This window comes from Oncorhynchus mykiss, chromosome 21 (genome assembly GCF_013265735.2).
Source record: "Oncorhynchus mykiss isolate Arlee chromosome 21, USDA_OmykA_1.1, whole genome shotgun sequence".
NCBI lineage: Eukaryota > Metazoa > Chordata > Actinopteri > Salmoniformes > Salmonidae > Oncorhynchus > Oncorhynchus mykiss.
The window spans coordinates 1,489,455-1,505,000 of NC_048585.1; the positions used below are offsets into that span (position 1 = coordinate 1,489,455).

Consider the following 15,546-nt stretch of genomic DNA (forward strand, 5'->3'; position numbering starts at 1 on the left):
CACTGTCATTTCCCCTGGAGGGATATGCTGGGCTGGTCTTACTGGGATCAGAAGTCCATTGGAGAATATCAATTGCGTTTCTCTGACTCCTCACCTCCAAATCCATTGAATGAGAATTCAGGGGAGGCATAAAGAGAGGACGTGAGGAATCAAGGAAATGAGATCCACCCATTTTCACCTCCTACCCTTTCCTCTCAGTGCTGAACGGCAGCCAGTCCGTTGTGTCTACAGCCTGTGTTCAGTGAGCGTCTGGTCTGCAGCCGCCACTGACAGACACTACCAGTCAGGATGAGGTGGACTGTGTTGACGCTGATCTGCTGTTCCTGGACTGCACATGGGCTGATCAGGTAAGAACTGACAGATCCTAAACATTTGTCCTTTGTTTGAAAACCTTTCAAGATACTTGAAAATAATATTTTTGCCCTACTTGAATATTTATGGTAATGCCTGAGAATCAGGTTCGGATTACAGAGCGGGCACGTTCCCAGGGGGCCCCTAACCCCAAAAATATATCATCTGTCCCGACCCTGATTAGAATCAGTATAAGAAGTAAGTGAGGAATGAAAGAGGCTTTCAATCGGGGACACATTACCTTCAGCAGACGAAAGTCTGACTTGCTGGTGGATGAAAAAGTTCCTTTCTGGTCCTTATTGAAGCATCTACAAGTGTACTGTATCTAAACTACCTCAGTATGGCCACCAACCTGAGTGTGTTCGGTCCAGGATCCCCCTGCGTCAGATGCTCTCTGTGCGTACCCAGCTGAGAGCCTCCAATCGCCTGGAGGACTTCATGAGGGACCACCAGCCTGATGTGTTCAACCGGAGGTACGCCCAGTGTTACCCCCCTGGTATCCCCTCTCTCAGGCTGGGTAAGAGCAGCGAGAGGCTCTACAACTTCATGGATGTAAGTGGGACTGAATGGAAGTGTAATAACTGCTGGTTCCCTACCAAGGGACTCTGTTGTGGTATCTGGTGTATTATATGGAGAGAGAACAAGGGACTCTGTTGTGGTATCTGGTGTATTATATGGAGAGAGAACAAGGGACTCTGTTGTGGTGTCTGGTGTATTATATGGAGAGAGAACAAGGGACTCTGTTGTGGTATCTGGTGTATTATATGGAGAGAGAACAAGGGACTCTGTTGTGGTATCTGGTGTATTATATGGAGAGAGAACAAGGGACTCTGTTGTGGTGTCTGGTGTATTATATGGAGAGAGAACAAGAGACTCTGTTGTGGTGTCTGGTGTATTATATGGAGAGAGAACAAGGGACTGTTGTGGTATCTGGTGTATTATATGGAGAGAGAACAAGGGACTCTGTTGTGGTGTCTGGTGTATTATATGGAGAGAGAACAAGGGACTCTGTTGTGGTGTCTGGTGTATTATATGGAGAGAGAACAAGGGACTGTTGTGGTGTCTGGTGTATTATATGGAGAGAGAGAACAAGGGACTCTGTTGTGGTGTCTGGTGTATTATATGGAGAGAGAACAAGGGACTCTGTTGTGGTATCTGGTGTATTATATGGAGAGAGAACAAGGGACTCTGTTGTGGTATCTGGTGTATTATATGGAGAGAGAACAAGGGACTCTGTTGTGGTGTCTGGTGTATTATATGGAGAGAGAACAAGGGACTCTGTTGTGGTATCTGGTGTATTATATGGAGAGAGAACAAGGGACTCTGTTGTGGTATCTGGTGTATTATATGGAGAGAGAACAAGGGACTCTGTTGTGGTGTCTGGTGTATTATATGGAGAGAGAACAAGGGACTGTTGTGGTATCTGGTGTATTATATGGAGAGAGAACAAGGGACTCTGTTGTGGTGTCTGGTGTATTATATGGAGAGAGAACAAGGGACTGTTGTGGTATCTGGTGTATTATATGGAGAGAGAACAAGGGACTGTTGTGGTATCTGGTGTATTATATGGAGAGAGAACAAGGGACTCTGTTGTGGTATCTAGTGTATTATATGGAGAGAGAACAAGGGACTCTGTTGTGGTATCTAGTGTATTATATGGAGAGAGAACAAGGGACTCTGTTGTGGTATCTGGTGTATTATATGGAGAGAGAACAAGGGACTCTGTTGTGGTGTCTGGTGTATTATATGGAGAGAGAACAAGGGACTCTGTTGTGGTATCTAGTGTATTATATGGAGAGAGAACAAGGGACTCTGTTGTGGTATCTGGTGTATTATATGGAGAGAGAACAAGGGACTGTTGTGGTGTCTGGTGTATTATATGGAGAGAGAACAAGGGACTCTGTTGTGGTATCTAGTGTATTATATGGAGAGAGAACAAGGGACTCTGTTGTGGTATCTGGTGTATTATAGGGAGAGAGAACAAGGGACTCTGTTGTGGTGTCTGGTGTATTATAGGGAGAGAGAACAAGGGACTCTGTTGTGGTGTCTGGTGTATTATATGGAGAGAGAACAAGGGACTCTGTTGTGGTATCTAGTGTATTATATGGAGAGAGAACAAGGGACTCTGTTGTGGTATCTGGTGTATTATATGGAGAGAGAACAAGGGACTGTTGTGGTATCTGGTGTATTATATGGAGAGAGAACAAGGGACTCTGTTGTGGTGTCTGGTGTATTATATGGAGAGAGAACAAGGGACTCTGTTGTGGTGTCTGGTGTATTATATGGAGAGAGAACAAGGGACTCTGTTGTGGTGTCTGAACAAGGGACTCTGTTGTGGGGTCTGGTGTATTATATGGAGAGAGAACAAGGGACTCTGTTGTGGTATCTGGTGTATTATAGGGAGAGAGAACAAGGGACTCTGTTGTGGTATCTGGTGTATTATATGGAGAGAGAAAAACAATCATCAGTCCAGTATATTGAAAAACATCAAAACACGTATCGTACTTTTATTGTGTCACTGTGTTGAAGTCCGACCTCTACATTTCTGAAGAGTTGATCAACACACTGTATAGATTTCAGAATACACGAATGGACAAATGCCAATGTGTTCCCTGTGTGTGATTGTCCAGGCCCAGTACTATGGACTGATCAGCCTGGGTACCCCGAAACAGAACTTCACCGTAGTGTTTGATACGGGATCGTCTGACCTGTGGGTCCCATCCTCTTACTGCGTCTCAGAGGCCTGTGGTGAGACTTCAGAACACAGCTGGGGATTAACGGAACCTACACCTAGGGGGCAAAATAACTATTTTACAACAATCATGTTTATCTGAATGGTACCAAAGAGCAAGATGTATTATGGTCATGTGACATGTATTTACGGGTAAACAGACATTTGTATTTCTGTGCTTAATCCAATCTGTTTTTTGGTACTGGACCACACTATAAAACAGATGTACCTTCTCCATCCTATCTTTTTAGAATCTGTTCCAAACAGACTAATGTATTCCTGTTTATCTAGAGTCAGTGTTTATCTGCTGACTGTGTGACACAGCCAAGAGCAGACTGGCCTCTATAGGTCACTGTGTTCCACCCTTTCTCTCTCTCTCTCCTTCTCCCTCACTCTCCCTCCCTCCCTCCCTTCCTCCCACTCCCTTCCTCCCTCTATTCCCGTCTTTTCCTCTCTCTCTCTCTCTCTCTCACTCCCTCCCTCCCTCCCTCCCTCTATCCCTCTCTCTCTCTCTCTCTCTCCCTCTCTCCCACCCCCCTCTCTCTCTCTCTCTCTCTCTCTCTCTCCCTCCCTCTATCCCTCTCTCTTTCTCTTTCTCTCTCTCTGTCTCTCTCTCTCTCCCTCTCCCCCCCCTCTCTCTCTCTCTCTCTCTCTCTCTCCCTCCCTCCCTCTATCCCTCTCTCTTTCTCTCTCTCTCTCTCTCTCTCTCTCTCTCTCTCTCTCTCTCCCTCCCTCTATCCCTCTCTCTCTCTCTCTCTCTCTCTCTCTCTCCCCCTTTCTCTCTCTCTCTCTCTCTCTCTCTCTGTCTCTCTCTCTCTCTCTCTCTCTCTCTCTCCCACCCCCCTCTCTCCCTCTATCCCTCTCTCTCTCTCTCTCTCTCTCTCTCTCTCTCTCTTTCTCTCCAGGCATGCACCGCAAGTTCAAGGCCTTTGAGTCCAGCACGTTCACCCACGACGGCAGGATGTTTGGTATCCACTATGGCAAGGGACACATGCTGGGCATCATGGGCAGGGAAGTCCTCAAGGTGACACAATATTCCCAGCCCCTATCCCTGTACTGCCCACTTTCCCAAATTAATTACAGTGTTGTTTCTGTCAGCTCAGCTTCCAGTGGGGATTGTAGTAAACACATATGATATCATTAGATGGTATATATCATTGTCCCCCACGATGAAATCGGGGAGATGACTGTGGATCTGTCTCCGTTCATACATTAGGCTCATATGCGATGTCTCTAACAGCACTGGCACTATTTTAACTAAACGTGGGTGAATGATGGGTCTTGCAATAGAGGAGGGGGGGAGGGCTGCATCATTTGTGGGGGGCAACATTGTTTCCTGATGCTTTGTTTACTTTAGAAGGTGTAACTGTTTTGAAAGGATTGAGCCGTTGGCTGGTAGGACAGCATCACGTATACAATGCACCGTTAACTAGTTTATCAGGTGTGGGAGGACATATATACAGTCATTCATCCACCTGATACGTCCCTGTGGTTGTCCAACGTTATCTAGTTTATCAGGTGTGGGAGGACATATATACAGTCATTCATTCACCTGACACGTCCCTGTGGTTGTCCAACGTTATCTAGTTTATCAGGTGTGGGAGGACATATATACAGTCATTCATTCACCTGACACGTCCCTGTGGTTGTCCAACGTTATCTAGTTTATCAGGTGTGGGAGGACATATATACAGTCATTCATTCACCTGACACGTCCCTGTGGTTGTCCAGATTGGCCCGTTGACGGTGAAAAACCAGGAGTTCGGAGAGTCGGTGTACGAGCCAGGTTTTGTTTTTGTCATGGCTAAGTTTGACGGGGTGCTGGGCTTGGGGTACCCCTCCCTGGCTGAGGAACTGGGGACGCCCGTTTTCGACAGCATCATGAACCAGAAGTCTGTGGACCAACCCATCTTCTCCTTCTACCTCAGCAAGTAGGTACAGAACACATATACACTACCCAGGACCACAGAGTATATCTGACTGTCTACCCATCATGATGTTGTTATTGATGATGATGATGATGATGATGGTAAATACACTACCCAGGACCACAGAGTATATCTGATCTAGTCATTAAACAGACACTCTAATCCAGTTTTTATGCATTTTGTCTATGGTTTCCTAGAGACAAGTGTGTCTCGACTAATCCCACTCTCCCCTACTGATCTAGAGGAGCAGAATTGATCCATTTACCCATTGTAATTTGGTTGCTTCTGCTTCCAGGAGTAAGATGCCGAGGGACCCAGGGGGAGAGTTGCTAATAGGAGGGATGGACGAGGCGCTCTACAGTGGACCCATCAACTGGAACCCTGTTACCCTGAAGAGCTACTGGCAGATCAAGATGTCCAGGTCAGATCCAGGATAACTCATATCATGTTGTCCCTCTGTCAAACTGGGTCAGAACCAGGATAACTCATATCATGTTGTCCCTCGGTCAAACTGGGTCAGAACCAGGATAACTCATATCATGTTGTCCCTCTGTCAAACCAGGGGACATATCCACAGTTAGTAGTAGGGCTGCCTATTAGAGTGAGGCAGCTGTTTGATCATTTGATATGACTGAGAAAAAGGAGAATGTTGTGCTGTCCGGTCATCTAGTGGGGAAATGGTGGAATTGTCCCCGATTTAAATTGTGATGCTGTGGGGAAAACTAAGGGGACGTGGGTGACGTACAAACCAATATTACATTTCAGAATTGGTTAAAATAAGGTTAGGGTCAGGGTTAAGGGTTTGGTTAAGGTTAGGGCAGGTTTTGGCTAGTCAGGAAGTCAATGGGACGCTGGTCAGAAAAGTCCCTTTCGTCTCATCTGGCTGTTGTATCCTAGTAAACCAAAATGGCAGCCGAATTAGAGGTTGAATTCTTGTAAAAAAGGTCATCTCCCTGTAGTTCTGAACACGTGTTTTGCTCCACCTCTTCCACTGCAGTATACAGGTCCAGGGAGCCTTGACTTTCTGTCCCCGCGGCTGTCAGGCCGTCATTGATACAGGCACGTCTCTCATCATCGGCCCCACCCGTGACATCCTCGCTCTACAACAGCTGATAGGAGCTACCCCCACCTCCATTGGAGAGGTAATATAACATATACTACCAACTGCCTTTTATTTTATTAGGCAAGAACACATTCTTATTTTACAATGATGGCCAAACCCTCCCATAACCCGGATGATGCTGGGCCAAGTGTGCGCCGCCCTCCCGATCATGGCCAGTTGTGATAGTGCCCGGGATTGAACCAGGGTCTCTAGAGACATCTCTAGCACTGAGATTTAGTGCCGGAATGGAGTCAATGGAATGTATCAACCACGTGTTTGATACCATCCCAGCCATTATGAGCCACTCTGCCTCCTCCTGGCGGAGCAGGTGAACCCAAATGCAGACTCAAGACGAGGAGACAAGGATAGGCAATGTATTTATTGAAAAGCGGGAGAGGAGATGGGGTGCAGTCCAGGGGAATCAATGGCAGGGTAGTAGGGAATCCGGACTGAGGCTGAGCCTGGGGGGCAAGGAGATCTGAGGATCTGTGTAAGCAGGTCTGGAGCGGAATCCAATGAAGCAGTAGAGCAGGGATCCAGGGCAGGGAAGCAGGACCTGAGTCAGAGCAGACGGGACTGGAGACAGGTACCTGAGTCAGAGCAGACGGGACTGGAGACAGGTACCTGAGTCAGAGCAGACGGGACTGGAGACAGGTACCCGAGTCAGAGCAGACGGGACTGGAGACAGGTACCTGAGTCAGAGCAGACGGGACTGGAGACAGGTACCTGAGTCAGAACAGACGGGACTGGAGACGGGTACCAGAGTCAGAGCAGACGGGACTGGAGACGGGTACCAGAGTCAGAGCAGACGGGACTGTAGTGGAGAGAAAAAACAGGGAAAACAGGATAAGAAAATCTATGCAAGAACAAACAGCTTGAAATGCAGACTGACTGAGTAGAGGCTACGGTCTGGCAGCGTGGAAGTGGCAGGGCTGAGTATTTGTAGAGGTCTTGATTATGGAACAGGTTGTAGCTGGTGGGGATCTGCTCTGCTTCCAGCACACCTGTCTCCACTCACACAATCACATACACACAGAGAGAGAGAGAGAGAGGGAGAGATCACTGGGGAGTGGTGGCAGGTTTAGGGAGGTTCAGGATGAGAAGTAGGCGTGGCAGGAGCAGATGTAACAACTACTATTACTACAGCTACTACTACTGCAAATACTACTATTACTACTGCTGCTACTACTACTATTACTACTGCTGCTACTACTACTATTACTACTACTGCTACTACTACTATTACTACTACAGCAACTACTACTGCAAATACTACTATAACCACTATTGCTACTGCTGCTGCTACTACTACTATTACTACTACAGCTACTACTACTGCAAATACTACTATAACCACTACTGCTACTACTGCTGTTACTGCTACTGCCACTGCTACTACTACTACTACTGCTGCTATTACTACTACTATTACTGCTACTACTACTACTACTACTATTACCACTACAGCTACTACTACTGCAAATACTACTATTACCACTACTGCTACTACTGCTGTTACTGCTACTGCCACTGCTACTACTACTGCTGCTATTACTACTACTATTACTGCTACTACTACTACTACTACTACTACTACTACTACTACTACTGCTGCTATTACTACTACTATTACTGCTACTACTACTACTACTACTACTACTAATCCTGCTATTACTACTGCTACTACCACCACTACTACTACTGCTACTACTACTACTACTACTACTAATCCTGCTACTACTACTGCTACTACTACTACTGCTGCTACTACTACTAATCCTGCTACTATTGCTGCTACTACTACTACTGCTACTACTACTACTACTAGTACTACTACTATTGCTACTACTGCTACTACCACCACCACTACTACTACTACTATTTCTACTACTACTAATCCTGCTACTACTACTGCTACTACTACTACTACTACTACTACTACTACTACTACTACTACTACTACCAATCCTGCTACTACTACTGCTACTACTACTACTACTACTGCTACTACTACTACTACTACTACTACTAATCCTGCTACTACTACTGCTACTACTACTACTACTGCTACTACTACTACTACTACTACTACTACTACTACTACTAATCCTGCTACTACTACTACTACTACTACTACTACTACTAATCCTGCTACTACTACTGCTACTACTACTTCTACTGCTTCTACTACTACTGCTACTACTGCTACTACCACCACCACTACTACTACTACTACTACTACTGCTACTACTACTAATCCTGCTACTACTACTGCTACTACTACTACTACTACTACTACTACTACTACTACTACTACTACTAATCCTGCTACTACTACTGCTACTACTACTACTACTACTACTACTACTACTACTACTAATCCTGCTACTACTACTGCTACTACTACTACTACTGCTACTACTACTACTACTAATCCTGCTACTACTACTGCTACTACTACTACTACTGCTACTACTACTACTACTAATCCTGCTACTACTACTGCAACTACTACTACTACTGCTACTACTACTAATCCTGCTACTATTGCTGCTACTACTTCTACTGCTTCATCTACTACTACTACTGCTACTACTACTATTAGTACTACTGCTACTACTACTACTAGTACTACTACTACTACTACTACTAGTACTACTACTACTAGTACTACTAGTGATAGGAGCTACCCCCACCTCCATTGGAGAAGTGTCCCCATTCCATGCCGGTCTCTGTAGAGTTACAGGGGCTGCACGAGGCTCAATACCATTTACATTCCAGTTGATTCAGGAAGTACACTGAAATTCCAAATTCTCTTCAATGCTTTTCAACGAGGAAAATGTGTTGCAGTACCTGATTGACTGCGCCCGAATCTCCAGCCTGCCCCAGGTGACCATCACGCTCAACGGGGTGGAATACGTGCTCACGGCTGAGTCCTACGTTAAAAGGGTGGGTACTGGTCCAACAGACAGTGAATGAACATGACAAGTGAGATATTTCCAGATTTCGGCATACATACTATTACAGTATATACTTTAACTTGTGTGTGATAATCATTTCAGTATAAATTATAGATATATATTTTTTTGTGTCCTACGGTCGGCCTGTGTCAAAAAACATATGGTATTTGATGAGTGGTTGTTATGATCATTGTCATATTTCTGACACACTCACTCTCTCCCTCCTTTACCTTCCTTCTCTCTCCCTCCTTCTCTCTACTTCTCTCTCCTTCTCCCTCCTTCTCCCTCCTTCTCTCTCCTCCCTCCTTTACCTTCCTTCTCTCTCCCTCCTTCTCTCTACTTCTCTCTCCTTCTCCCTCCTTCTCTCCCTCCTTCTCTCTCCTCCCTCCTCTCTCCTTCTCTCTCCCTCCTTCTCTCTACTTCTCTCTCCTTCTCCCTCCTTCTCTCCCTCCTTCTCTCTCCTCCCTCCTTTACCTTCCTTCTCTCTCCCTCCTTCTCTCTACTTCTCTCTCCTTCTCCCTCCTTCTCTCCCTCCTTCTCTCTCCTCCCTCCTCTCTCCTTCTCTCTCCCTCCTTCTCTCTACTTCTCTCTCCTTCTCCCTCCTTCTCTCCCTCCTTCTCTCTCCTCCCTCCTTTACCTTCCTTCTCTCTCCCTCCTTCTCTCTACTTCTCTCTCCTTCTCCCTCCTTCTCTCTCTTCCCTCCTCTCTCCTTCTCTCTACTTCTCTCTCCTTCTCTCCATTCCTCTCCTTCTCCCTCCTTCTCTCCCTCCTTCCTCCTTCTCTCCTTCTCTCTCCTTCTCACTCACTCCTCTCTTCTTCTCTTTCCTTCTCTTTCCTTCTCTCTCCTTCTCTCTGCTTCCTCCTTCTCTCTCCTCCCTCCTCATCTCCCTCCTTCTCTCTCCTCCTCTCTCCTCCCTCCTCCTCTCCCTCCTTCTCTCTCCTCCTCTCTCCTCCCTCCTCCTCCTTTCTCCTTCTCTCCCTCCTCCTCTCTCTCCTCCCTCCTCCTCTCCCTCCTCCTCTCCCTCCTCCCTCCTTCTCTCTCCTCCTCTCTCCTCCCTCCTCCTCCTTTCTCCTTCTCTCCCTCCTCCTCTCTCTCCTCCCTCCTCCTCTCCCTCTTCCCTCCTCCTCTCCCTCCTTCTCTATCCTCCTCTCTCTCCTCCCTCCTCCTCTCTCCTCCTCCTCTCCCTCCTCCCTCCCTCTCTTCAGGAGTTGATGGGTGATCATGAGATCTGTTTCAGTGGGTTCCAGGGGGAGGATCTGCCCTCCTCGACGGATCCTTTGTGGATCCTAGGGGACGTGTTCCTCTCTGATTACTATAGCATCTATGACCGGGGACAGGACAGGGTGGGCTTCGCTAAGGCCAGACACACACGCTATACAACGTTGGATGCAGAGATGGATAGATAGATGGGAGGTGGGAAGGGTAAATGGAGCGATGGAAGTAGGGAGTGATGGATGGATGGATGATAGAAGGAGATATGAAGTAAGGAAGGAAGGAAGGAAGGAAGGAAGGAAGGAAGGAAGGAAGGAAGGAAGGAAGGAAGGAAGGAAGGAAGGAAGGAAGGAAGGAAGGAAGGAAGGAAGGAAGGAAAGGAAGGAAGGAAGGAAGGAAGGAAGGAAGGAAGGAAGGAAGGATAGTGATAGAAGAATAGTGATAGAAGAGTGGATGAAGCGATGCATGGAATCACCATGCTGCACCTCCTGTCATCATCACTGAGACAGAAGTGCTTCATGGGAAGGCTGAACGTTTGTCTGTCCAGATTTATCAGTGGCTGTCTGGCATCTTTTGAGAACAATTCATGCATTTCCATTCTACTAAAGTTAATAAATAATTGTTTAAATGCAATCACGTGTTTTTTTGTTGCATCATTTTGTGAGTGAGTACAATGATTAACAGTGAACGATGACTGAATACATTATATTTTATTATAAAACAAACATTTGATGTTTATTAGGGTGTCAATTATAATAATGCTGGGTACACCCTTAGAGAGCCTGTTAAGTGACTCGCACAGCAGGTCGATATGGACTGTATGTCAGAAGAACATTACGACTTCTCCGATTGTGACATGTCCTTGTTCTCTTGGCTGTCATTGGTGTCCTTCTTGTCACTCTCATGACCATTGGACTCCAGAATGTCTGTCTCGGGGACTTGCAGTGCTTGGAACTGGGCAGGCTCAGCAGGAAAGTGGAGGGCTGTGGAAGTGTTTCGGCCTCTCCTCCTCCCTAGGCCTTGAGGACTAGGCAGGCTGTGCAGGGAGCTCTTTGAGCCCTGTCTGGAGAACTGGAAGGACAGCTGACGTCTCTGTGGCTTACACCAGTCTTTGGGGACGTTCCAGCTCAACTTCTTGGGCCTCGGTTGGGTACAGCTGTTGCCCTGATTCGTGTTCAGGGCCGGAGCCTCCACAATGGGGGACAGATCTACTGGAGTCCCAGGCTTACTTGAGGCCTGCTCATGCCCTGTCTGTTGGGAGAAGGCCTCTATATGATTCAGGGGTTGTGGAGCCCCAGATAACGCCCCACACGTCCCTCCATCACCCCCATAACCACTATCCCCATGATCATCAGAAGAAGCAGGTGGACTTACCACCCACTGAGGCAGGTCTGTGAAGGACGGTGTACGGGGCTCAGTGTCCAGGGAAGAAAGAGTACTACTAACCTCCCGTAGCGTATCCAGAGGGTGGTTGGTCGAGAGGGGGTTATGGGAGTTAAAGAGGTTGGGTCTGGGGAACAGAGAGTGATCAGGTCCTGGGGAGGCCTGGTCGTCTGATCCAGGGTAGTCATGGGAGTCAGATCTGAAGGGGAAGAAGGCCTCACTGCTGTGACGTTTGAAGGAGGGCCGAGGAGGGACGAGCTCTGGGGGATCCTGGACACTGAGAAGTCTACGCACGTGCCCCAGGACTGACGTTTGACGACCATGACGGAAGTTGTGATTGCTGTTGTGGCTGTCCTGTCTGTGAATGTCCATTTTGTCTGCCTCTCCGAACTGAAAAATGCCCGATAGACTGAAAGATAGAGGATATTACAGTGAATACTTTAGTCTAGATAGTATACAGGTTATGGATATTACAGTGAATATGTTAGACTAGATAGTATACAGGTTATGGATATTACAGTGAATACATTAGTCTAGATAGTATACAGGTTATGGGTATTAGTGAATATGTTAGTCTAGATAGTATACAGGTTATGGATATTACAGTGAATACATTAGTCTAGATAGTATACAGGTTATGGATATTACAGTGAGTACTTTCGACTAGATAGTATACAGCTTGTGGATATTAGTGAATACGTTAGACTAGATAGTATACAGGTTATGGTATTACAGTGAATACATTAGTCTAGATAGTATACAGGTTATGGATATTACAGTGAATACATTAGACTAGATAGTATACAGGTTATGGATATTAGTGAATACGTTAGACTAGATAGTATACAGCTTATGGATATTAGTGAATACGTTAGACTAGATAGTATACAGTTTATGGATATTACAGTGAGTACTTTAGACTAGATAGTATACAGCTTGTGGATATTAGTGAATACGTTAGACTAGATAGTATACAGGTTATGGTATTACAGTGAATACATTAGTCTAGATAGTATACAGGTTATGGATATTACAGTGAATACATTAGACTAGATAGTATACAGGTTATGGATATTAGTGAATACGTTAGACTAGATAGTATACAGCTTATGGATATTAGTGAATACGTTAGACTAGATAGTATACAGTTTATGGATATTAGTGAATACGTTAGACTAGATAGTATACAGCTTATGGATAGTAGTGAATACGTTAGACTAGATAGTATACAGCTTATGGATATTACACTGAATACATTAGACTAGATAGTATACCGTTTATGGATATTAGTGAATACGTTAGACTAGATAGTATACAGCTTGTGGATATTAGTGAATACGTTAGACTAGATAGTATACAGTTTATGGATATTAGTGAATACGTTAGACTAGATAGTATACAGCTTGTGGATATTAGTGAATACGTTAGACTAGATAGTATACAGTTTATGGATATTAGTGAATACGTTAGACTAGATAGTATACAGTTTATGGATATTAGTGAATACGTTAGACTAGATAGTATACAGTTTATGGATATTAGTGAATACGTTAGACTAGATAGTATACAGCTTATGGATATTAGTGAATACGTTAGACTAGATAGTATACAGCTTGTGGATATTAGTGAATACGTTAGACTAGATAGTATACAGTTTATGGATATTAGTGAATATGTTAGACTAGATAGTATACAGTTTATGGATATTAGTGAATACGTTAGACTAGATAGTATACAGCTTATGGATATTAGTGAATATGTTAGACTAGATAGTATACAGTTTATGGATATTAGTGAATACGTTAGACTAGATAGTATACAGCTTATGGATATTAATGAATAGTAATGGTTTTGACTAGATAGTATACAGTTTATGGATATTAGTGAATACGTTAGACTAGATAGTATACAGCTTATGGATATTAATGAATAGTAATGGTTTTGACTAGATAGTATACAGGTTTGGGATATTAGTGAATATGTTAGACTAGATAGTATACAGGTTATGGATATTAGTGAATAGTAATGGTTTTGACTAGATAGTATACAGGTTATGGATATTAGTGAATATGTTAGACTAGATAGTATACAGGTTATGGATATTACAGTGAATACATTAGTCTAGATAGTATACAGGTTATGGATATTAGTGAATACGTTAGACTAGATAGTATACAGGCTATGGATATTACAGTGAATACATTAGTCTAGATAGTATACAGGTTATGGATATTAGTGAATACGTTAGACTAGATAGTATACAGCTTGTGGATATTAGTGAATATGTTAGACTAGATAGTATACAGTTTATGGATATTAGTGAATAGTAATGGTTTTGACTAGATAGTATACAGCTTATGGATATTAGTGAATACGTTAGACTAGATAGTATACAGGTTATGGATATTAGTGAATACGTTAGACTAGATAGTATACGGGTTATGGATATTAGTGAATACAGCTCGTCAGAATTGACCAGAATTGGCTCTTTGTAGCAGGTTAGGAGAATTAGGTTAGAAAAAAAACAATGTGATTTTGAAGGTAAGGCAACACCAGACTAGGAAAAGGGTTAGATAATAAAATGTGTCAATTTGACACAAACGGTATCCTCTCTAGTCATGCCCTCTTGTCTATCTTCTCTCAGACAGATATCTAGCTGAGGAGAGATGGGAGTTTTTACACACGTGCCCTTGCATACGTAGGACTTGAGTATACATTTGTGCGTGCGTGCGTGCGCGTGTGCGTGCGTGCGTGCGCGTGCGTGCGTGCGTGCGCGTGCGTGCGTGCGTGCGCGTGCGTGCGTGTGTGCGTGCCGTGTTGTCATGTCCTCACTCCAACTCTCTGGTGGATCCGAGGAAGGAGGGTATGCAGTAGTCGGCTGCAGCCAGGGTGTAGGGAGGCAGAGCCTCAGAGTCGTTCCAGTAAATGTCTTTAGTCATCGGAGGAAAGTTCATGTGCATCTCATCCACCGCAATCAACGACACCTGAGACAACACAGGTATTGACTGAATGATCGATTGGCACAAATGACAGATCAATCAATAACATCGGCTTGGGAAAGACATGAAAACGAGTCTGGGTTACTGTAAGGCACTTTGCAACACATGTTTGGTTGATTGATTGATTGATTGATTGATTGATTGATTGAAAGTAACCTGCAGATTTCTGTCGATACACCAGTTAGCCTCGAAGTCGTCATCATCCTCCCCAAATGGATTAATGAGCTGCTCAGCAACCTGAAGGAGAAGGACCTCTCACATCACTGCTCATTATCCCAGAAAAATGTATTGATAAGGAAGTGATATCAAACAACAGGCAGTCATGTGACATCAGGGATTACAACATTGGTTGACAAATTAAATCCCACAACAAAAAGAAACAAGGCATAGATAATCTTACTGTCAACAGAATTTGGGTTCCATACTTCCCCTCCTGACAAATCCCCATTTTTATCCAATGAAATTGATTGTCAGACATGGTGCAGCAGCTGTACAGACATTGTGTACTGACACTGTACACTCTGCAACCACACATTCCCTCTCACTAGACCTTCATAATAACATCACAACCCCAGCATTGTTATCCACAGTACTGTACACTCTGCAACCACACATTCCCTCTCACTAGACATTCATAATAACATCACAACCCCAGCATTGTTATCCACAGTACTGGGGTTTGATGACCGTCATCTAATTTCCCTGGTTGAAACCAAAAGGCAAAAAGGTTTGTGGAGGACAGGACCTTGAGCCAGCTGGACTACAATAACAACTGTGTGTGTGTGTGTGTGTGTCTCTCTCTCTCTCTCTCTCTCTCTCTCTCTCTCTCTCTCTCTCTCTCTCTCTCTCTCTCTCTCGCTCTCGCTCTCGCTCTCGTTC

General features: G+C 44.7%; 2 protein-coding genes across 2 annotated transcripts in view; one reads left to right on the forward strand and one right to left on the reverse strand.

Annotated features, from left to right (window-relative positions):
* The first annotated feature begins 238 nt into the window (after positions 1-238).
* LOC110499710 (cathepsin D-like) lies at positions 239-10,602 on the forward strand. The gene is made up of 9 exons (XM_036956574.1): positions 239-347; positions 723-903; positions 2,982-3,099; positions 3,988-4,106; positions 4,814-5,013; positions 5,306-5,431; positions 6,008-6,152; positions 8,963-9,061; positions 10,279-10,602. Exons 1-9 carry the CDS (start codon positions 289-291, stop codon positions 10,477-10,479), a joined length of 1,248 nt encoding a protein of 415 aa, XP_036812469.1. The 5' UTR covers positions 239-288; the 3' UTR covers positions 10,480-10,602.
* A 374-nt stretch (positions 10,603-10,976) lies between these two features.
* The window catches only part of LOC110511332 (bestrophin-3), a 15,754-nt gene continuing 11,184 nt past the window's right edge, over positions 10,977-15,546 (reverse strand). The window contains exons 8-10 of the mRNA XM_036956575.1: positions 14,824-14,904; positions 14,501-14,652; positions 10,977-12,077 (exon numbers count right to left, since the gene is read on the reverse strand). Coding sequence (XP_036812470.1) covers positions 11,120-12,077; positions 14,501-14,652; positions 14,824-14,904 — 1,191 coding nt within the window. The 3' untranslated portion in view covers positions 10,977-11,119. The remainder of the gene's footprint in view (positions 12,078-14,500; positions 14,653-14,823; positions 14,905-15,546) is intronic.

Excerpts from the sequence above, each read along its gene's own strand:
- LOC110499710 (XM_036956574.1), top strand. The coding sequence starts at position 289 with ATGAGGTGGACTGTGTTGACGCTGATCTGCTGTTCCTGGACTGCACAT. Across the intron at positions 348-722 it reads ACTGCACATGGGCTGATCAG|GATCCCCCTGCGTCAGATGC; the intron begins GTAAGAACTGAC and ends TGTTCGGTCCAG. Across the intron at positions 9,062-10,278 it reads CTGAGTCCTACGTTAAAAGG|GAGTTGATGGGTGATCATGA; the intron begins GTGGGTACTGGT and ends CCCTCTCTTCAG.